The sequence below is a fragment of the Leuresthes tenuis genome, unplaced genomic scaffold (genome assembly GCF_036924035.1).
Source record: "Leuresthes tenuis unplaced genomic scaffold, fLeuTen1.0.hap1 SCAF_16, whole genome shotgun sequence".
NCBI lineage: Eukaryota > Metazoa > Chordata > Actinopteri > Atheriniformes > Atherinopsidae > Leuresthes > Leuresthes tenuis.
This window is the reverse complement of record NW_027325370.1, coordinates 179,314-202,043: the sequence shown is the minus strand read 5'-3', so window position 1 is coordinate 202,043 and position 22,730 is coordinate 179,314. Positions and strand designations below refer to the sequence as shown.

Here is a 22,730-nt window from a genome sequence, read left to right as displayed (position 1 = left end):
GTTAGTAGTTATGCTTGTAGAGTTAGTGGTTATTCTAGTAGAGTTAGTGGTTATGCTTGTAGAGTTAGTGGTTATGCTAGTAGAGTTAGTGGTTATGCTAGTAGAATTAGTGGTTATGCTAGTAGAATTAGTGGTTATGCTTGTAGAGTTAGTAGTTATGCTTGTAGAGTTAGTGGTTATGCTAGTAGAATGAGTGGTTATGCTAGTAGAATTAGTGGTTATGCTTGTAGAGTTAGTGGTTATGCTAGTAGAGTTAGTAGTTATGCTTGTAGAGTTAGTGGTTATGCTAGTAGAATTAGTGGTTATGCTAGTAGAATTAGTGGTTATGCTAGTAGAATTAGTGGTTATGCTTGTAGAGTTAGTAGTTATGCTTGTAGAGTTAGTGGTTATGCTAGTAGAATTAGTGGTTATGCTAGTAGAATTAGTGGTTATGCTTGTAGAGTTAGTGGTTATGCTTGTAGAGTTAGTAGTTATGCTTGTAGAGTTAGTGGTTATGCTAGTAGAATTAGTGGTTATGCTAGTAGAATTAGTGGTTATGGTTGTAGAGTTAGTGGTTATGCTAGTAGAATTAGTGGTTATGCTAGTAGAATTAGTGGTTATGCTTGTAGAGTTAGTAGTTATGCTTGTAGAGTTAGTGGTTATGCTAGTAGAATTAGTGGTTATGCTAGTAGAATTAGTGGTTATGCTTGTAGAGTTAGTGGTTATGCTTGTAGAGTTAGTGGTTATGCTAGTAGAATTAGCGGTTATGCTTGTAGAGTTAGTAGTTATGCTAGTAGAATGAGTGGTTATGCTAGTAGAATGAGTGGTTATGCTTGTAGAGTTAGTGGTTATGCTAGTAGAGTTAGTGGTTATGCTAGTAGAGTTAGTGGTTATGCTAGTAGAGTTAGAGGTTATGCTTGTAGAGTTAGTGGTTATGCTTGTAGAATTAGTGGTTATGCTAGTAGAGTTAGTGGTTATGCTAGTAGAGTTAGTGGTTATGCTAGTAGAGTTAGTGGTTATGCTAGTAGAATTAGTGGTTATGCTTGTAGAGTTAGTGGTTATGCTTGTAGAGTTAGTGGTTATGCTAGTAGAGTTAGTGGTTATGCTAGTAGAGTTAGAGGTTATGCTTGTAGAGTTAGTGGTTATGCTTGTAGAATTAGTGGTTATGCTAGTAGAGTTAGTGGTTATGCTAGTAGAGTTAGTGGTTATGCTAGTAGAGTTAGTGGTTATGCTAATAGAAGGAGTAGTTATGCTAGTAGAGTTAGTGGTTATGTTAGTAGAAGGAGTAGTTATGCTAGTAGAGTTAGTGGTTATGCTTGTAGAGTTAGTGGTTATGCTTGTAGAGTTAGTGGTTATGCTAGTAGAGTTAGTGGTTATGCTAGTAGCACTGTTTGCAGTAGTGAGATTAGCAGTGGTGGCTGTAGGGGACTCACATGTAGCAGGGCTGTAAGCCCAGAAAGGCCCTCAGATCTGACGTTTGTCCCGTCAGTAGCTGTTTTCCTCTGATGGTCAGCCTGGTTCCTCCAGAGACCGGCCCTTTATCAGGAACCAGAGTCAGCAGCTGAGGGTCCTGCAGAGTCACGCAGACAGGTGCATGATGGAAGCAGTTCAACTTCAGTGTTTTGTTAGACATAAAAAAGCTGAGAGAATCAGAGCTTTTGATGTAAATACTCAATAAGAGTTGGAATGGAAGGTAAAAGGGTTAGGGTTATATGCCTCTGAGCCAGCAACAGGAGTTATTACAGAACCAAACTGGTGTGCTTTTGTAAGGATGCGCTGGCACCAACACTTCACCCTAACCAACAATGCTGCTGTCCCTCAGCTGATTAAGTGATGCCAAAGATTCTGGGTCACAGCTGGAAGCAGGCCTGGGAGTCAGAGGTGGACCTCCTTCTAAAGAACTGAACTAACCTGAACTGAGCTGAACTGAGCTGAACTGTGCTGAACTGAACTGAGCTGAACTGAACTGAACTGAGCTGAACTGTGCTGAGCTGAGCTGAGCTGAACTGTGCTGAACTGAACTGAACTGAGCTGAACTGAACTGAACTGAACTAACCTGAACTGAGCTGAACTGAGCTGAACTGTGCTGAACTGTGCTGAACTGAACTGAGCTGAACTGAACTGAACTGAGCTGAGCTGAACTGAACTAACCTGAACTGAGCTGAACTGAGCTGAACTGAACTGAGCTGAACTGAACTGAGCTGAACTGAACTAACCTGAACTGAGCTGAGCTGAACTGAACTGAACTGAGCTGAACTGAACTGAGCTGAGCTGAACTGAACTGAACTGAGCTGAGCTGAGCTGAGCTGAACTAACCTGAGCTGAGCTGAGCTGAGCTGAACTGTGCTGAGCTGAACTGAGCTGAGCTGAGCTGAACTGAACTGAGCTGAGCTTGACTGGATTCCTGGAGCCAGAATAAAGGTCACTGTATGTACAGCAGAGGTCACTGAGGGTTTTGCAAGGGTCCAAGTCTGGATGAAATCTGAATCTAGTTGGACCCGGTCTCTATATTTTGGTGAGTAGAACAACTGCGTGTCCTGAGAGAGGATCAGGTTCAACATGTGGAGATGTAGAACTCATTCTTACCCGATAGGTGAACATCTGTGTTGACATGCCAGGTGGAGTTGTTCCCACGGTAACCAACGCAGGCCCCTCCCTCTGCCTCCCACTGGGCTGCAGCTCACACACAACCCTAACAGAGACATGGACAGGTGGGGATGCAGGTGAGGACAGGTAACTGCGTCACAGCTGCTGATTCAGTAAAAGCTGTTTTTGAGGAACAGGAAGCACTGTGGCTGTCAGAGAAGAATAAGAAGATGCTGGTTTCTCAGAGGTGTTGAAGAACAGACTCTGCTGGTCCTCTCACATCTTAAAGATCTCACAGTTGGATATTTCCCCAACAGAACACTTTGCTCTCAGGCTGCAGGTTTCCTTGTGGTTCCCAGAGTTTCTAAAAGCAGAATGGGAGGCAGAGCCTTCAGTTATCAGGCCCCTAAAAGCAGAATGGGAGGCAGAGCCTTCAGTTATCAGGCCCCTAAAAGCAGAATGGGAGGCAGAGCCTTCAGTTATCAGGCCCCTAAAAGCAGAATGGGAGGCAGAGCCTTCAGTTATCAGGCCCCTAAAAGCAGAATGGGAGGCAGAGCCTTCAGTTATCAGGCCCCTAAAAGCAGAATGGGAGGCAGAGCCTTCAGTTATCAGGCCCCTAAAAGCAGAATGGGAGGCAGAGCCTTCAGTTATCAGGCCCCTAAAAGCAGAATGGGAGGCAGAGCCTTCAGTTATCAGGCCCCTAAAAGCAGAATGGGAGGCAGAGCCTTCAGTTATCAGGCCCCTAAAAGCAGAATGGGAGGCAGAGCCTTCAGTTATCAGGCCCCTAAAAGCAGAATGGGAGGCAGAGCCTTCAGTTATCAGGCCCCTAAAAGCAGAATGGGAGGCAGAGCCTTCAGTTATCAGGCCCCTAAAAGCAGAATGGGAGGCAGAGCCTTCAGTTATCAGGCCCCTAAAAGCAGAATGGGAGGCAGAGCCTTCAGTTATCAGGCCCCTAAAAGCAGAATGGGAGGCAGAGCCTTCAGTTATCAGGCCCCTAAAAGCAGAATGGGAGGCAGAGCCTTCAGTTATCAGGCCCCTCTCTGTGGAACCAGCTGCCAGTTTGGCTTCAGGAAGCAGACACCCTCTCTACCTTTAAGATCAGGCTGAAACTTTCCTTTCTGATAAAGCTTATAGTTAGGGATGGCTCAGGTAATCCTGAAACATCCCATAGTTAAGCTGCTATAGGCTTAGACTGCTGGGGGACCTCATCTGTCTCACCTTCCCTCACTTTTCTCTCTTTTCCCCCTGTTTAATTTCTCAAATGATTTTCTGTCCATGTGACATTATTGTGGTTATTAACTTGTGTTTCCCTGTTCCAGCAGGTATCCTTTGAATGGTGTTATGGTGTTTTTCCCCCCTCTTTTCCCTCTTTTCTGTCTTCTCAAACCCCAGCTGGTCGAGGCGGATGGCCACCCTTCCTGGTTCTGGTTCTGCCAGAGGTTTCTATATTATTTAAGTGCCTTGTGATGATTGTTGTAATCTGGCGCTATATAAATAAAATTGAATTGAATTGGTGTCAGTGGAGTCCAGACCTACAGCTCCTGATCATCTTTACTGGACCTACAGGACCAGAAGTACATGATGTCACCTTGACTGGATCCAAGAAACTAGCGTCCAGGACACACTAACTTCTCCATATATGCTAAAGTTAGCCGCTGTAGCTTCAGTATGCTATTTATGCTGGTGATGAGTCTCTGGGGAAGTATCGAAGGATGTGTGTCAGGGAGCGTTAGAGAAGCCTAGAGGCAGATGGCGGTTTCAGAATGATGAGTAGAACATAAATGTGTTTCCTGGCAGCTTCACCTGGTACTTTTCAGATGAACGTTTACAGTCTGCTGAACCAGGACGTCTGGGTTTAGTTTGAGGGTGAATATAAAGACTGGCTGGTTCAGAGGAAGAGTTACCTGGTGGAGATCTGGTATCCTTCAGGCTGAATCACACACTGAACACCTGCCACTGTAACTCCGCCCATCACGTCCTGGTACCTCATGCCCAGGTTTGACCCTGTGATCGTCACCTGGACTCCACCCTCCAAAGGCCCAGAGAGCGGCAGGACCTGAACACAGACAAAGGTTGAACAGTTTCCACGGTAGCAGGACTTCTGAGGATGACAGACAGGCTCGTGGACTCACTGCTGTGATCTGAGGAGGCGGACAGGTGTCTGCAGGTACCCTGGAGCACGACTGTCTGTAAACACAGCTGGGGGCGGGGCTTCCCGGGCACCACACGCAGCCATATTCCTCAGGCACCGCTCTGCACTGCGAGCAATCTGATTGGCCAGCTGAGCAGTCATACAGCTGGACTGAAAGTAGATGAAATGTCGACAAATATGATCAAAACTGTAGGTTTTCTGTCTTTGTTCGGACTGTAACACCCATCCTCAACCCGGTTCTGCAGGAATGGGTCTCTGAAGAACTCGACCCAGTTCTTCCCTAAAGACACTAAATCTTCACAGAAACAGTTTCTTACGCTGGAGTCCAGGTGAGGCATCGATGCGTCTCTGAGCCCTGCGCAGGTAGATGAGCGCGGAGTACTGCAGCTGAGTGACGGCAAACTGAAACTACAGAAGGACAGGTGGAGGCAGTCAGACAGGTGGAGGCAGTCAGACAGGTGGAGAGAGTCAGACAGGTGGAGACAGGTGGAGGCAGTCAGACAGGTGGAGACAGTCAGACAGGTGGAGGGAGTCAGACAGGTGGAGACAGGTGGAGGCAGTCAGACAGGTGGAGGCAGGTGGAGGCAGTCAGACAGGTGGAGAGAGTCAGACAGGTGGAGAGAGTCAGACAGGTGGAGGCAGTCAGACAGGTGGAGGCAGTCAGACAGGTGGAGAGAGTCAGACAGGTGGAGGCAGTCAGACAGGTGGAGGCAGTCAGACAGGTGGAGAGAGTCAGACAGGTGGAGGCAGTCAGACAGGTGGAGGCAGTCAGACAGGTGGAGAGAGTCAGACAGGTGGAGGCAGTCAGACAGGTGGAGGCAGTCAGACAGGTGGAGAGAGTCAGACAGGTGGAGAGAGTCAGACAGGTGGAGGGAGTCAGACAGGTGGAGGCAGTCAGACAGGTGGAGAGAGTCAGACAGGTGGAGGCAGTCAGACAGGTGGAGGCAGTCAGACAGGTGGAGAGAGTCAGACAGGTGGAGGCAGTCAGACAGGTGGAGGCAGTCAGACAGGTGGAGAGAGTCAGACAGGTGGAGAGAGTCAGACAGGTGGAGGCAGTCAGACAGGTGGAGGCAGTCAGACAGGTGGAGGCAGTCAGACAGGTGGAGACAGGTGGAGGCAGTCAGACAGGTGGAGGCAGGTGGAGGCAGTCAGACAGGTGGAGGCAGTCAGACAGGTGGAGGCAGTCAGACAGGTGGAGACAGGTGGAGGCAGTCAGACAGGTGGAGGCAGGTGGAGGCAGTCAGACAGGTGGAGGCAGTCAGACAGGTGGAGGCAGTCAGACAGGTGGAGACAGGTGGAGGCAGTCAGACAGGTGGAGGCAGTCAGGCAGGTGGAGAGAGTCAGACAGGTGGAGAGAGTAAGACAGGTGGAGACAGGTGGAGGCAGTCAGACAGGTGGAGGCAGTCAGACAGGTGGAGAGAGTCAGACAGGTGGAGAGAGTCAGACAGGTGGAGGCAGTCAGACAGGTGGAGAGAGTCAGACAGGTGGAGACAGGTGGAGGCAGTCAGACAGGTGGAGGCAGTCAGGCAGGTGGAGGCAGTCAGACAGGTGGAGACAGGTGGAGGCAGTCAGACAGGTGGAGGCAGGTGGAGGCAGTCAGACAGGTGGAGGCAGTCAGACAGGTGGAGGCAGTCAGACAGGTGGAGACAGGTGGAGGCAGTCAGACAGGTGGAGACAGGTGGAGGCAGTCAGACAGGTGGAGGCAGTCAGGCAGGTGGAGAGAGTCAGACAGGTGGAGAGAGTAAGACAGGTGGAGGCAGGTGGAGGCAGTCAGACAGGTGGAGGCAGTCAGACAGGTGGAGAGAGTCAGACAGGTGGAGAGAGTCAGACAGGTGGAGGCAGTCAGACAGGTGGAGAGAGTCAGACAGGTGGAGACAGGTGGAGGCAGTCAGACAGGTGGAGAGAGTCAGACAGGTGGAGGCAGTCAGACAGGTGGAGGCAGTCAGACAGGTGGAGGCAGTCAGACAGGTGGAGAGAGTCAGACAGGTGGAAAGAGTAAGACAGGTGGAGGCAGTCAGACAGGTGGAGAGAGTCAGACAGGTGGAAAGAGTAAGACAGGTGGAGGCAGTCAGACAGGTGGAGAGAGTCAGACAGGTGGAGAGAGTAAGACAGGTGGAGGCAGGTGGAGGCAGTCAGACAGGTGGAGGCAGTCAGACAGGTGGAGGCAGTCAGACAAGTGGAGACAGGTGGAGGCAGTCAGAAAGGTGGAGGCAGTCAGAAAGGTGGAGGCAGTCAGAAAGGTGGAGGCAGTCAGACAGGTGGAGAGAGTCAGACAGGTGGAGAGAGTCAGACAGGTGGAAAGAGTCAGACAGGTGGAGGCAGGTGGAGGCAGTCAGACAGGTGGAGAGAGTCAGACAGGTGTAAAGAGTAAGACAGGTGGAGGCAGTCAGACAGGTGGAGAGAGTCAGACAGGTGGAGAGAGTAAGACAGGTGGAGGCAGTCAGACAGGTGGAGAGAGTCAGACAGGTGGAGAGAGTAAGACAGGTGCAGACAGGTGGAGGCAGGTGGAGGCAGTCAGACAGGTGGAGAGAGTCAGACAGGTGTAAAGAGTAAGACAGGTGGAGGCAGTCAGACAGGTGGAGAGAGTCAGACAGGTGGAGGCAGTCAGACAGGTGGAGGCAGTCAGACAGGTGGAGGCAGTCAGACAGGTGGAGACAGGTGGAGGCAGTCAGACAGGTGGAGGCAGGTGGAGGCAGTCAGACAGGTGGAGGCAGTCAGACAGGTGGAGGCAGTCAGACAGGTGGAGACAGGTGGAGGCAGTCAGACAGGTGGAGACAGGTGGAGGCAGTCAGACAGGTGGAGGCAGGTGGAGGCAGTCAGACAGGTGGAGGCAGTCAGACAGGTGGAGGCAGTCAGACAGGTGGAGGCAGTCAGACAGGTGGAGACAGGTGGAGGCAGTCAGGCAGGTGGAGGCAGTCAGACAGGTGGAGAGAGTCAGACAGGTGGAGGCAGTCAGACAGGTGGAGAGAGTCAGACAGGTGGAGACAGGTGGAGGCAGTCAGACAGGTGGAGAGAGTCAGACAGGTGGAGACAGGTGGAGGCAGTCAGACAGGTGGAGGCAGTCAGACAGGTGGAGGCAGTCAGACAGGTGGAGACAGGTGGAGGCAGTCAGACAGGTGGAGAGAGTAAGACAGGTGGAGACAGGTGGAGGCAGTCAGACAGGTGGAGGCAGTCAGACAGGTGGAGAGAGTCAGACAGGTGGAGAGAGTCAGACAGGTGGAGGCAGTCAGACAGGTGGAGAGAGTCAGACAGGTGGAGACAGGTGGAGGCAGTCAGACAGGTGGAGAGAGTCAGACAGGTGGAGGCAGTCAGACAGGTGGAGGCAGTCAGACAGGTGGAGGCAGTCAGACAGGTGGAGGCAGGTGGAGGCAGTCAGACAGGTGGAGGCAGGTGGAGGCAGTCAGACAGGTGGAGAGAGTCAGACAGGTGGAGGCAGTCAGACAGGTGGAGAGAGTCAGACAGGTGGAGGCAGTCAGACAGGTGGAGGCAGTCAGACAGGTGGAGAGAGTCAGACAGGTGGATAGAGTCAGACAGGTGGAAAGAGTCAGACAGGTGGAGAGAGTCAGACAGGTGGAGAGAGTCAGACAGGTGGAAAGAGTAAGACAGGTGGAGGCAGTCAGACAGGTGGAGAGAGTCAGACAGGTGGAAAGAGTAAGACAGGTGGAGGCAGTCAGACAGGTGGAGAGAGTCAGACAGGTGGAGAGAGTAAGACAGGTGGAGGCAGGTGGAGGCAGTCAGACAGGTGGAGGCAGTCAGACAGGTGGAGGCAGTCAGACAGGTGGAGGCAGTCAGACAAGTGGAGACAGGTGGAGGCAGGTGGAGGCAGTCAGACAGGTGGAGGCAGGTGGAGGCAGTCAGAAAGGTGGAGGCAGTCAGAAAGGTGGAGGCAGTCAGACAGGTGGAGAGAGTCAGACAGGTGGAGAGAGTCAGACAGGTGGAGAGAGTAAGACAGGTGGAGAGAGTCAGACAGGTGGAGAGAGTCAGACAGGTGGAGGCAGTCAGACAGGTGGAGGCAGTCAGACAGGTGGAGAGAGTCAGACAGGTGGAGGCAGTCAGACAGGTGGAGAGAGTCAGACAGGTGGAGACAGTCAGACAGGTGTAGGCAGTCAGACAGGTGGAGGCAGGTGTCAGACAGGTGGGGGCAGTGAGTGTTACCCGGTGGCTGCTGCAGGTGAAGGTGTGGGTGTTGTCAGGTGTTCTCTCCACAGCAGCTGTCAGGTTAAACTGAACTCCTTCGATCTCAATGACGCACAAATACTGAGCTTCATCCTGCAGACCAAACAGTTTCCACAGAGTCATTCTTCATCTAATTAAACATCTGAAACAAATACATTTATTAAAATTAATTAATAAATCTCTTAAATAAGAGAGAAAACATCCAGTTCCTTGTGTTACATTATGGATACATTATGGGATATTCTGACTCTGCTGTTCATCTATTATCCATCCATCCATTTATCATCCATCCATCCATTTATCATCCATCCATCATCCATCCATCCATTTATCATCCATCCATCCATTTATCATCCATCCACCATCCATCCATCCATCCATCCATCCATTTATCATCCATCCATCCATTTATCATCCATCCACCATCCATCCATCCATCCATCCATCCATTTATTATCCATCCATCCATCCATCCATCCATTTATCATCCATCCATCCATCCATCCATTTATTATCCATCCATCCATCATCCATCCATCCATTTATTATCCATCCATCCATCCATCCATCCATCCATCCATCATCCATCCATCTATTTATTATCCATCATCCATCCATCCATCATCCATCCATCTATTTATTATCCATCCATCCATCATCCATCCATCCATCCATCCATCTATTTATTATCCATCCATCCATCCATTTATTATCCATCCATCCATCATCCATCCATCCATCCATCATCCATCCATCCATCCATCATCCATCCATCATCCATCCATCCATCATCCATCCATCCATCTATTTATTATCCATCCATCCATCATCCATCCATCCATTTATTATCCATCCATCCATCCATTTATTATCCATCCATCCATCATCCATCCATCCATCCATCCATCCATCCATCCATTTATCATCCATCATCCATCCATCCATTTATTATCCATCCATCCATCCATCCATCCATCCATCATCCATCATCCATCCATCCATCCATCCATTTATCATCCATCATCCATCCATCCATTTATTATCCATCCATCCATCATCCATCCATCCATTTATTATGCATCCATCCATCCATCCATCCATCCATCCATCCATCCATCCATCCATCCATCATCCATCCATCCATCCATCCATCCATCATCCATCATCCATCCATTTATCATCCATCCATCCATCCACCATCCATCCATCCATCCATCCATCCATTTATTATCCATCCATCCATCATCCATCCATCCATCTATTTATTATCCATCCATCCATCATCCATCCATCCATCCATCCATCCATCTATTTATTATCCATCCATCCATCCATTTATTATCCATCCATCCATCATCCATCCATCCATCCATCATCCATCCATCCATCCATCATCCATCCATCATCCATCCATCCATCATCCATCCATCCATCTATTTATTATCCATCCATCCATCATCCATCCATCCATTTATTATCCATCCATCCATCCATTTATTATCCATCCATCCATCATCCATCCATCCATCCATCCATCCATCCATTTATCATCCATCATCCATCCATCCATTTATTATCCATCCATCCATCCATCCATCCATCCATCCATCCATCCATCATCCATCATCCATCCATCCATCCATCCATTTATCATCCATCATCCATCCATCCATTTATTATCCATCCATCCATCATCCATCCATCCATTTATTATGCATCCATCCATCCATCCATCCATCCATCCATCCATCCATCATCCATCCATCCATCCATCCATCCATCCATCCATCCATCATCCATCATCCATCCATTTATCATCCATCCATCCATCCACCATCCATCCATCCATCCATCCATCCATCCATCCATTTATTATCCATCCATCCATCATCCATCATCCATCCATCCATCCATCCATCCATCATCCATCCATCCATTTATTATCCATCCATCATCCATCCATCCATCCATTTATCATCCATCCATCCATCCACCATCCATCCATCCATCCATTTATCATCCATCCATCCATCCACCATCCATCCATCCATCCATTTATCATCCATCCATCCATCCACCATCCATCCATCCATCCACCATCCATCCATCCATCCATTTTATCATCAGCTGAGGCAGAGACTCATCCCCGACCCGGAGGTTCAGAACCGTGGCCTCAGATCTGGAAGAGCTGACTTTCATCCCAGCTGCTTCACACTCAGCTGTGAGCTGAAGGTCAACAGAAGTAACCCTGAGGTTCCCAAACCAGACGCCCTCCTCCCCCCGACTGCACCTCCAGATCCTGTCCCCCCCCCGTCTCAGAGGGTCGACACATGAAGAACAACAATAAACAGAGTCTCACCGTGTAAACGTCCAGATTCCGACCCAGCAGAACCACTGTGGTGCTCAGGCCCATGGGCACTAAGGCAGGACTCTTTAGGGAGAAGATCAGAGGACAGGAAGTGGGACCAGGAGAGTCCTGCAGGTAGACAGAAGGGAGACTGAGACAAAACATCAGTCACACAGACAAACTGATGGATGGATGGACAGTGGTCTCACCCTCTGGTTCTGGATGATGTTCTGGTTTGGACAGTTCTGCTTGTGAGTGCAAAGTTGATCCAGAGGACACCAGTTACACCTCCATGCAGTGCTGACACAAGCCAAACACCTGAAACACACATTATCATCAGAATCACAGCCACCTTCCTCTTCAAAGACTGGCTGTTGCTGGGTGTCTTACTGGGAGCTCTGGTTCAGGCGACTCACGGCTCCACAGTCGTAGAAGGTCATGTTTCCTGTGGTGATGCTGACCTGATTAAACATCAGGGAAACGGGCAGGATCATGTGATCTGCAAGCAGAAAGGTCAGGACAGGAGTCAGGACAGGAGTCAGGACAGGAGTCAGGACAGGAGTCAGTCAGCAAGTCAGGACAGGAGTCAGGACAGGAGTCAGGACAGGAGTCAGGACAGGAGTCAGGACAGGAGTCAGGACGGGAGTCAGGACAGGAGTCAGGACAGGAGTCAGTCAGCAAGTCAGGACAGGAGTCAGGACAGGAGTCAGGACAGGAGTCAGTCAGCAAGTCAGGACAGGAGTCAGGACAGGAGTCAGGACAGGAGTCAGGACAGGAGTCAGTCAGCAAGTCAGGACAGGAGTCAGGACAGGAGTGAGTCAGCAAGTCAGGACAGGAGTCAGGACAGGAGTCAGGACGGGAGTCAGGACAGGAGTCAGGACAGGAGTCAGGACAGGAGTCAGGACGGGAGTCAGGACGGGGGTCAGGACAGGAGTCAGGACAGGAGTCAGTCAGCAAGTCAGGACAGGAGTCAGGACAGGAGTCAGGACAGGAGTCAGGACAGGAGTCAGGACAGGAGTCAGGACAGGAGTCAGGACGGGAGTCAGGACGGGGGTCAGGACAGGAGTCAGGACAGGAGTCAGGACAGGAGTCAGGACAGGAGTCAGTCAGCAAGTCAGGACAGGAGTCAGGACAGGAGTCAGGACAGGAGTCAGTCAGCAAGTCAGGACAGGAGTCAGGACAGGAGTCAGGACAGGAGTCAGGACAGGAGACAGGACAGGAATCAGGACAGGAGTCAGGACAGGAGTCAGTCAGCAAGTCAGGACAGGAGTCAGGACAGGAGTCAGGACAGGAGTCAGTCAGCAAGTCAGGACAGGAGTCAGGACAGGAGTCAGGACGGGAGTCAGGACAGGAGTCAGGACAGGAGTCAGGACAGGAGTCAGGACAGGAGTCAGTCAGCAAGTCAGGACAGGAGTCAGGACAGGAGTCAGGACGGGAGTCAGGACAGGAGTCAGGACAGGAGTCAGGACGGGAGTCAGGACGGGAGTCAGGACAGGAGTCAGGACAGGAGTCAGGACAGGAGTCAGGACAGGAGTCAGTCAGCAAGTCAGGACAGGAGTCAGGACAGGAGTCAGGACAGGAGTCAGGACAGGAGTCAGTCAGCAAGTCAGGACAGGAGTCAGGACAGGAGTCAGGACAGGAGTCAGGACGGGAGTCAGGACAGGAGTCAGGACAGGAGTCAGGACAGGAGTCAGTCAGCAAGTCAGGACAGGAGTCAGGACAGGAGTCAGGACAGGAGACAGGACAGGAGTCAGGACGGGAGTCAGGACGGGAGTCAGGACAGGAGTCAGGACGGGAGTCAGGACAGGAGTCAGGACGGGAGTCAAGACGGGAGTCAGGACAGGAGTCAGGACAGGAGTCAGGACGGGAGTCAGGACAGGAGTCAGTCAGCAAGTCAGGACAGGAGTCAGGACAGGAGTCAGGACAGGAGTCAGGACAGGAGACAGGACAGGAGTCAGGACAGGAGACAGGACAGGAGTCAGTCAGCAAGTCAGGACAGGAGTCAGGACAGGAGTCAGGACAGGAGTCAGGACGGGAGTCAGGACGGGAGTCAGGACAGGAGTCAGTCAGCAAGTCAGGACAGGAGTCAGGACAGGAGTCAGGACAGGAGTCAGGACAGGAGTCAGGACAGGAGTCAGTCAGCAAGTCAGGACAGGAGTCAGGACAGGAGACAGGACAGGAGTCAGTCAGCAAGTCAGGACAGGAGTCAGGACAGGAGTCAGGACAGGAGTCAGTCAGCAAGTCAGGACAGGAGTCAGGACAGGAGTCAGGACAGGAGTCAGGACAGGAGTCAGGACGGGAGTCAGGACGGGAGTCAGGACAGGAGTCAGTCAGCAAGTCAGGACAGGAGTCAGGACAGGAGTCAGGACAGGAGTCAGGACGGGAGTCAGGACAGGAGTCAGGACAGGAGTCAGGACAGGAGTCAGGACGGGAGTCAGGACAGGAGTCAGGACAGGAGTCAGGACAGGAGTCAGGACAGGAGTCAGGACGGGAGTCAGGACAGGAGTCAGGACAGGAGTCAGTCAGCAAGTCAGGACAGGAGTCAGGACAGGAGTCAGGACAGGAGTCAGTCAGCAAGTCAGGACAGGAGTCAGGACAGGAGTCAGGACAGGAGTCAGGACAGGAGACAGGACAGGAGTCAGTCAGCAAGTCAGGACAGGAGTCAGGACAGGAGTCAGGACAGGAGTCAGGACAGGAGTCAGGACAGGAGTCAGTCAGCAAGTCAGGACAGGAGTCAGGACAGGAGTCAGGACAGGAGTCAGGACAGGAGTCAGGACGGGAGTCAGGACGGGAGTCAGGACAGGAGTCAGGACAGGAGTCAGTCAGCAAGTCAGGACAGGAGTCAGGACAGGAGTCAGGACAGGAGTCAGGACGGGAGTCAGGACAGGAGTCAGGACAGGAGTCAGGACAGGAGTCAGGACAGGAGTCAGGACGGGAGTCAGGACAGGAGTCAGGACAGGAGTCAGGACAGGAGTCAGTCAGCAAGTCAGGACAGGAGTCAGGACAGGAGTCAGGACAGGAGTCAGGACAGGAGTCAGTCAGCAAGTCAGGACAGGAGTCAGGACAGGAGTCAGGACAGGAGTCAGGACAGGAGTCAGGACAGGAGTCAGTCAGCAAGTCAGGACAGGAGTCAGGACAGGAGTCAGGACAGGAGTCAGGACGGGAGTCAGGACGGGAGTCAGGACAGGAGTCAGGACAGGAGTCAGGACAGGAGTCAGTCAGCAAGTCAGGACAGGAGTCAGGACAGGAGTCAGGACAGGAGACAGGACAGGAGTCAGTCAGCAAGTCAGGACAGGAGTCAGGACAGGAGTCAGGACAGGAGTCAGGACAGAAGTCAGTCAGCAAGTCAGGACAGGAGTCAGGACAGGAGTCAGGACAGGAGTCAGTCAGCAAGTCAGGACAGGAGTCAGGACAGGAGTCAGGACAGGAGACAGGACAGGAGTCAGTCAGCAAGTCAGGACAGGAGTCAGGACAGGAGTCAGGACAGGAGTCAGGACGGGAGTCAGGACGGGAGTCAGGACGGGAGTCAGGACAGGAGTCAGGACGGGAGTCAGGACGGGAGTCAGGACAGGAGTCAGGACAGGAGTCAGTCAGCAAGTCAGGACAGGAGTCAGTCAGCAAGTCAGGACAGGAGTCAGGACAGGAGTCAGTCAGCAAGTCAGGACAGGAGTCAGGACAGGAGTCAGGACAGAAGACAGGACAGGAGTCAGTCAGCAAGTCAGGACAGGAGTCAGGACAGGAGTCAGGACAGGAGTCAGGACAGGAGTCAGGACGGGAGTCAGGACGGGAGTCAGGACAGGAGTCAGGACAGGAGTCAGGACAGGAGTCAGTCAGCAAATCAGGACAGGAGTCAGGACAGGAGTCAGGACGGGAGTCAGGACAGGAGTCAGTCAGCAAGTCAGGACAGGAGTCAGGACAGGAGTCAGGACAGGAGTCAGGACGGGAGTCAGGACGGGAGTCAGGACGGGAGTCAGGACGGGAGTCAGGACAGGAGTCAGGACGGGAGTCAGGACGGGAGTCAGGACAGGAGTCAGGACGGGAGTCAGGACGGGAGTCAGGACAGGAGTCAGGACAGGAGTCAGTCAGCAAGTCAGGACAGGAGTCAGTCAGCAAGTCAGGACAGGAGTCAGGACAGGAGTCAGTCAGCAAGTCAGGACAGGAGTCAGGACAGGAGTCAGGACAGGAGTCAGGACAGGAGTCAGGACAGGAGTCAGTCAGCAAGTCAGGACAGGAGTCAGGACAGGAGTCAGGACAGGAGTCAGGACGGGAGTCAGGACGGGAGTCAGGACAGGAGTCAGGACAGGAGTCAGGACAGGAGTCAGTCAGCAAGTCAGGACAGGAGTCAGGACAGGAGTCAGGACAGGAGACAGGACAGGAGTCAGTCAGCAAGTCAGGACAGGAGTCAGGACAGGAGTCAGGACAGGAGTCAGGACAGAAGTCAGTCAGCAAGTCAGGACAGGAGTCAGGACAGGAGTCAGGACAGGAGTCAGTCAGCAAGTCAGGACAGGAGTCAGGACAGGAGTCAGGACAGGAGACAGGACAGGAGTCAGTCAGCAAGTCAGGACAGGAGTCAGGACAGGAGTCAGGACAGGAGTCAGGACGGGAGTCAGGACGGGAGTCAGGACGGGAGTCAGGACAGGAGTCAGGACGGGAGTCAGGACGGGAGTCAGGACAGGAGTCAGGACAGGAGTCAGTCAGCAAGTCAGGACAGGAGTCAGTCAGCAAGTCAGGACAGGAGTCAGGACAGGAGTCAGTCAGCAAGTCAGGACAGGAGTCAGGACAGGAGTCAGGACAGAAGACAGGACAGGAGTCAGTCAGCAAGTCAGGACAGGAGTCAGGACAGGAGTCAGGACAGGAGTCAGGACAGGAGTCAGGACGGGAGTCAGGACGGGAGTCAGGACAGGAGTCAGGACAGGAGTCAGTCAGCAAATCAGGACAGGAGTCAGGACAGGAGTCAGGACGGGAGTCAGGACAGGAGTCAGTCAGCAAGTCAGGACAGGAGTCAGGACAGGAGTCAGGACAGGAGTCAGGACGGGAGTCAGGACGGGAGTCAGGACGGGAGTCAGGACGGGAGTCAGGACAGGAGTCAGGACGGGAGTCAGGACGGGAGTCAGGACAGGAGTCAGGACGGGAGTCAGGACGGGAGTCAGGACAGGAGTCAGGACAGGAGTCAGTCAGCAAGTCAGGACAGGAGTCAGTCAGCAAGTCAGGACAGGAGTCAGGACAGGAGTCAGTCAGCAAGTCAGGACAGGAGTCAGGACAGGAGTCAGGACAGAAGACAGGACAGGAGTCAGTCAGCAAGTCAGGACAGGAGTCAGGACAGGAGTCAGGACAGGAGTCAGGACAGGAGTCAGGACGGGAGTCAGGACGGGAGTCAGGACAGGAGTCAGGACAGGAGTCAGTCAGCAAGTCAGGACAGGAGTCAGGACAGGAGTCAGGACAGGAGTCAGTCAGCAAGTCAGGACAGGAGTCAGGACAGGAGTCAGGACAGGAGTCAGGACAGGAGTCAGTCAGCAAGTCAGGACAGGAGTCAGGACAGGAGTCAGTCAGCAAGTCAGGACAGGAGTCAGGACAGGAGTCAGGACAGGAGTCAGGACAGGAGTCAGGACAGGAGACAGGACAGGAGTCAGTCAGCAAGTCAGGACAGGAGTCAGGACAGGAGTCAGGACAGGAGTCAGGACAGGAGTCAGTCAGCAAGTCAGGACAGGAGTCAGGACAGGAGTCAGGACAGGAGTCAGGACGGGAGTCAGGACGGGAGTCAGGACGGGAGTCAGGACAGGAGTCAGGACAGGAGTCAGGACAGGAGACAGGACAGGAGTCAGTCAGCAAGTCAGGACAGGAGTCAGGACAGGAGTCAGGACAGGAGTCAGTCAGCAAGTCAGGACAGGAGTCAGGACAGGAGTCAGGACAGGAGTCAGGACAGGAGACAGGACAGGAGACAGGACAGGAGTCAGTCAGCAAGTCAGGACAGGAGTCAGGACAGGAGTCAGGACAGGAGTCAGGACAGGAGACAGGACAGGAGTCAGGACAGGAGTCAGTCAGCAAGTCAGGACAGGAGTCAGGACAGGAGTCAGGACGGGAGTCAGGACAGGAGTCAGTCAGCAAGTCAGGACAGGAGTCAGGACAGGAGTCAGGACAGGAGACAGGACAGGAGACAGGACAGGAGTCAGTCAGCAAGTCAGGACAGGAGTCAGGACAGGAGTCAGGACAGGAGTCAGGACAGGAGTCAGTCAGCAAGTCAGGACAGGAGTCAGGACAGGAGTCAGGACGGGAGTCAGGACAGGAGTCAGTCAGCAAGTCAGGACAGGAGTCAGGACAGGAGTCAGGACAGGAGACAGGACAGGAGTCAGTCAGCAAGTCAGGACAGGAGTCAGGACAGGAGTCAGGACGGGAGTCAGGACAGGAGTCAGGACGGGAGTCAGGACAGGAGTCAGTCAGCAAGTCAGGACAGGAGTCAGGACAGGAGTCAGGACAGGAGTCAGGACAGGAGTCAGGACGGGAGTCAGGACGGGAGTCAGGACAGGAGTCAGGACAGGAGTCAGTCAGCATGTCAGGACAGGAGTCAGGACAGGAGTCAGTCAGCATGTCAGGACAGGAGTCAGGACAGGAGTCAGGACACGAGTCAGGACACGAGTCAGGACGGGAGTCAGGACGGGAGTCAGGACAGGAGTCAGTCAGCAAGTCAGGACAGGAGTCAGGACAGGAGTCAGGACAGGAGTCAGGACGGGAGTCAGGACAGGAGTCAGGACGGGAGTCAGGACGGGAGTCAGGACAGGAGTCAGGACAGGAGTCAGTCAGCAAGTCAGGACAGGAGTCAGGACAGGAGTCAGTCAGCAAGTCAGGACAGGAGTCAGGACAGGAGTCAGGACAGGAGTCAGGACAGGAGTCAGGACGGGAGTCAGGACGGGAGTCAGGACAGGAGTCAGGACAGGAGTCAGGACGGGAGTCAGTCAGCAAGTCAGGACAGGAGTCAGGACAGGAGTCAGGACGGGAGTCAGGACAGGAGTCAGTCAGCAAGTCAGGACAGGAGTCAGGACAGGAGTCAGGACAGGAGTCAGGACGGGAGTCAGGACAGGAGTCAGGACGGGAGTCAGGACAGGAGTCAGTCAGCAAGTCAGGACAGGAGTCAGGACAGGAGTCAGGACGGGAGTCAGGACAGGAGTCAGTCAGCAAGTCAGGACAGGAGTCAGGACAGGAGTCAGGACAGGAGTCAGGACGGGAGTCAGGACGGGAGTCAGGACAGGAGTCAGGACAGGAGTCAGTCAGCAAGTCAGGACAGGAGTCAGGACAGGAGTCAGGACGGGAGTCAGGACAGGAGTCAGTCAGCAAGTCAGGACAGGAGTCAGGACAGGAGTCAGGACAGGAGTCAGGACAGGAGTCAGGACGGGAGTCAGGACAGGAGTCAGGACAGGAGTCAGTCAGCAAGTCAGGACAGGAGTCAGGACAGGAGTCAGGACAGGAGTCAGGACGGGAGTCAGGACGGGAGTCAGGACAGGAGTCAGGACAGGAGTCAGGACAGGAGTCAGGACAGGAGTCAGTCAGCAAGTCAGGACAGGAGTCAGGACAGGAGTCAGGACAGGAGTCAGGACAGGAGTCAGGACGGGAGTCAGGACGGGAGTCAGGACAGGAGTCAGGACAGGAGTCAGGACAGGAGTCAGGACAGGAGTCAGGACAATGAATGAATCCTACAGAAACTGGCTGCTCACCACTTCCTGCTGGCATGGCTGGGAGGAGCTCCGGCTTCGGTGACTGACAGGTAACAGTTGTTCCCATGACGCTGGCAGGCTGAGGTGGCAGGTGCCCAAAGACGCAGGAAAGAGACTCCACCCCCTGGAGAGCAGGAAGCTGGACGACAGACAGTGTTACCTTGGAGACAGAAACACAGAGTCAGTGAAGGGACGCCAAGAGCAGAGTTTGGTGTTCCTGCTTTTTCAGGTCAGTTAAAGACGAGCTGCTGTGTTCTGAACTCTTTGTAAACAACGTAGATCTGAACCAATCTGATCTACACCAACCAACATCACAGGGGGGTAACTCAGAGGCTTCATCAGAGCTGAGCTGCTGATCTGTACAGGTGGAGTATTCCTGCTCTAAAGCCCTCCAGGTCAGCTGCAGGGTCTTCAGCTGGAGCAACCATTCACTGATGTTTTGCCCCCTGTTCAGCTCCAGCTGGTGTTTCATCTCGGTGTTCAATCCCTCGTCTGAAGGCACAACCAGTAGCTTGCCTTCTCTGCCTTGTTTGCTAGCTCCTTGGTGGCCCCCAGTCACTCCAGCTGTCCTCAGAAGTTGGATCAATGACTTTCCCACAAAGCTGCTGCATCCCACCTCCAGGTTGCTACCTGGCCTGCCCCCCGATACGTCCCTTGAACTCATTTGTCGTTGGTATCCCTTCCTCTCAAAGGACTGAGTTGATGGTGATCTTTCTTGCAGCTGTGGAGCACGCAGTCTGGTCTGAGAGAGGACTCTTTGACCTCTGTGGGAAGACTAGCTGCCTGGTCAGCTCTCAGCTGTCGTGCCCTCCCAGGAGTAAGCAGAGCTGTTTTTCCTGCTGGTCTCGACCCTGCATACCTCCAAGAACTCAGCTTCTGTAGCTCCTGGCTAACCCTAACCCAGGAGTAAGCAGAGCTGGCTGTGTCTGCACCTGTAGCGCCAGGACAGGATGTGTTGGAGGCCTGTGGAGGTGTTGTTGCACATTGTGCACTTTACTCCCAGACCAGTGGGAGAGGTTGCAGGGTCATGGTAGGGTGTCACTGGACCTCTCTGAGCTGCAGCCTGCTGATGGCTTGCCCTCATCTGCCTCTATTCCTTTGACCAGCTGATCCCTGGAGTCCCTCAGCTCTGATACTAGGCATGTTTTCTCCTGCCTGTACCTCAAACTGATGCACTTCAGTGGAAACTGCAGAGCGTTCTTGACAAAGAGGCGCGAGGAAGGCCCGGCCACTTTCTGATGAAACTTAAAGGAGAAGTAAAACATCAGAGCCAGATTTCTGACAGCAGAACGACTTTATGGAGCCGAACGGTCCAGAGTACCAGCAGAACCGTGGAACAGAAACAGATTCTCCAAACAAAAGTCTTATTTTCATTCAGAAAGTTTGACTTCATGCAGGTTTTATGGTCAGTTAGACCGTCCAGTGAAGGCTTCAGTGGGTTTCAGCTTCTAACTCACTGCAAACAGACCTGAAGATCATCAGTAAAGCAACAAAAAGGAATATTATGTTTATATTCCGAGCTCCAGAAGACAAGGTAATTCTACCAGACCAGAACAACATCAATAACACACCAGTCTCTGCTCCTCCTTGCTCTGATTGGCTGGCTGCAGGCTCTGTACTCTGACACACTGATTGGCCGGTTCAAAACTCCAGAGCCAATGGTTGGCCTGCAGGTGGCGCTGACACTGATGTTTACGGGTACATCTAGACATAGAAAAAAAACAGAACTGGAATCAATCAAAAATAAAGGATTAATATCTGCATCACAAGATCTAACACAAATATTTATGAAGTAACTTTTTATAACAGTTACAAACTGTAAGAAGCTAAGTTAACCCAAACCCAGGTGAAGGAAACTGTGAACAGTTATCAAAAGTCAAGAAACAAACAACAGGGAATAAAAGTTTAAAATATGTGAATAACATTATTAAATAAACAAAGGACAGGGAAATTAATGCCAAACTCGAGGGGCCCTGATAGCAAAGTGGCCCCGCCCCCGAGGATCCAAGGCTGTGAGGTCAACATTTCTGATATCTAGCGTGGGACCAGATGCATTCAAGCTTTAAAAGTGATCAGTGAAATCTTAAAATCCCTTCTAAAGCGTAGAGGCAGCCAGGATTGGGCTGATGTGACGTCGTCTATCAGAACCAGAGAGAAGCAGGCTGCTGCTTCCTGTGCCAGCTGCTGACAGGAGAGGGATTTCTGGCCCATAACTACAATAATCCAGGCCAGAGAGGATAAATGTGTGTCTAAATCTGGGGGGTGAAGCAACGCTTTTATTTTGGAGATTGTTCTTAACTGAAAAAAGCAGGATTGAAAGTTTTTCATGTGTGGGTGGAGGGTGCCGTCTGAACCAATGTGTTCACCGAGGTTTCTCTGAGGGTCGGGCATCAAACAGCAGAGATGATTTACAGTGAGGTCGGTGGAGTTTGGGGGACTGAACACGGCAAATTCAGATTAGGAATTATTTAGTTGCACAAAGGTTTGTGGCATCCAGCAGATGATATGATTTAGATATTCAGATGTAAAAAGCACAGCTCCTCTCATGGCCACCAGATGGTGCCGATCAAACCACCTGTACTGGAGTTTTCTTCTTCTCCAGTCAGTAAAAATAAAAGTCTGTTTTATGATAAAAGTTTAATAAAACTTTTAAAACAGATGGATGATGGATGGATGGATGGATGGATAATAAATGGATAGATGGATGGATGATGGATGGATGGATGGATGATGGATGGATGGATGGATGGATGATGGATGGATGGATGGATGGATGGATGGATGGATGATGGATGGATGGATAATAAATGGATGGATGATGGATGGATGATGGATGGATAATAAATGGATGGATGATGGATGATGGATGGATGGATGGATGGATGATGGATGGATGGATGGATGATGGATGGATGGATGGATGGATGGATGGATGATGGATGGATGGATGGACGGATGGATGGATGATGGATGGATGATGGATGGATGGATGGACGGATGGATGGATGGATGGATGGATGGATGATGGATGGATGGATGGATGGATGGATGATGGATGGATGATGGATGGATGACAGACGGATGGATGGATGGATGGATAATAGATGGATGGATGGATGATGGATGGATGGATGGACGGATGGATGGATGATGGATGGATGATGGATGGATGGATGGACGGATGGATGGATGGATGGATGGATGATGGATGGATGGATGGATGGATAATAGATGGATGGATGGATGATGGATGGATGGATGGATGGATGATGGATGGATGGATGGATGGATGGATGGATGGATGATGGATGGATGGATAATAAATGGATGGATGATGGATGGATGATGGATGGATAATAAATGGATGGATGATGGATGATGGATGGATGGATGGATGGATGGATGATGGATGGATGGATGGATGGATGATGGATGGATGGATGGATGGATGGATGATGGATGGATGGATGATGGATGGATGGATGGATGGATGATGGATGATGGATGGATGGATGGATGGATGATGGATGGATGGATGGATGGATGATGGATGGATGGATGATGGATGGATGGATGGATGGATGGATGATGGATGGATGATGGATGGATGACAGACGGATGGATGGATGATGGATGGATGGATGGACGGATGGATGGATGATGGATGGATGATGGATGGATGGATGGACGGATGGATGGATGGATGGATGGATGGATGATGGATGGATGGATGGATGGATGGATGGATAATAGATGGATGGATGGATGATGGATGGATGGATGG

The 22,730-nt window shown here is 51.9% G+C and overlaps 1 protein-coding gene across 2 annotated transcripts in view; it reads right to left on the bottom strand.

The window, feature by feature from the left end:
- The window catches only part of plxnb3 (plexin B3), a 104,543-nt gene that overhangs the window by 26,144 nt on the left and 55,669 nt on the right, over positions 1–22,730 (bottom strand). For both annotated transcript variants that reach the window (XM_072367990.1, XM_072367991.1), the window contains 11 exons: positions 20,518–20,650; positions 18,947–19,106; positions 11,631–11,739; positions 11,450–11,558; positions 11,253–11,369; positions 8,873–8,986; positions 5,035–5,125; positions 4,698–4,867; positions 4,470–4,621; positions 2,566–2,671; positions 1,413–1,549 (listed from right to left, as the gene is read on the bottom strand). In XM_072367990.1, coding sequence (XP_072224091.1) covers positions 1,413–1,549; positions 2,566–2,671; positions 4,470–4,621; positions 4,698–4,867; positions 5,035–5,125; positions 8,873–8,986; positions 11,253–11,369; positions 11,450–11,558; positions 11,631–11,739; positions 18,947–19,106; positions 20,518–20,650 — 1,398 coding nt within the window. The remainder of the gene's footprint in view (positions 1–1,412; positions 1,550–2,565; positions 2,672–4,469; positions 4,622–4,697; positions 4,868–5,034; positions 5,126–8,872; positions 8,987–11,252; positions 11,370–11,449; positions 11,559–11,630; positions 11,740–18,946; positions 19,107–20,517; positions 20,651–22,730) is intronic.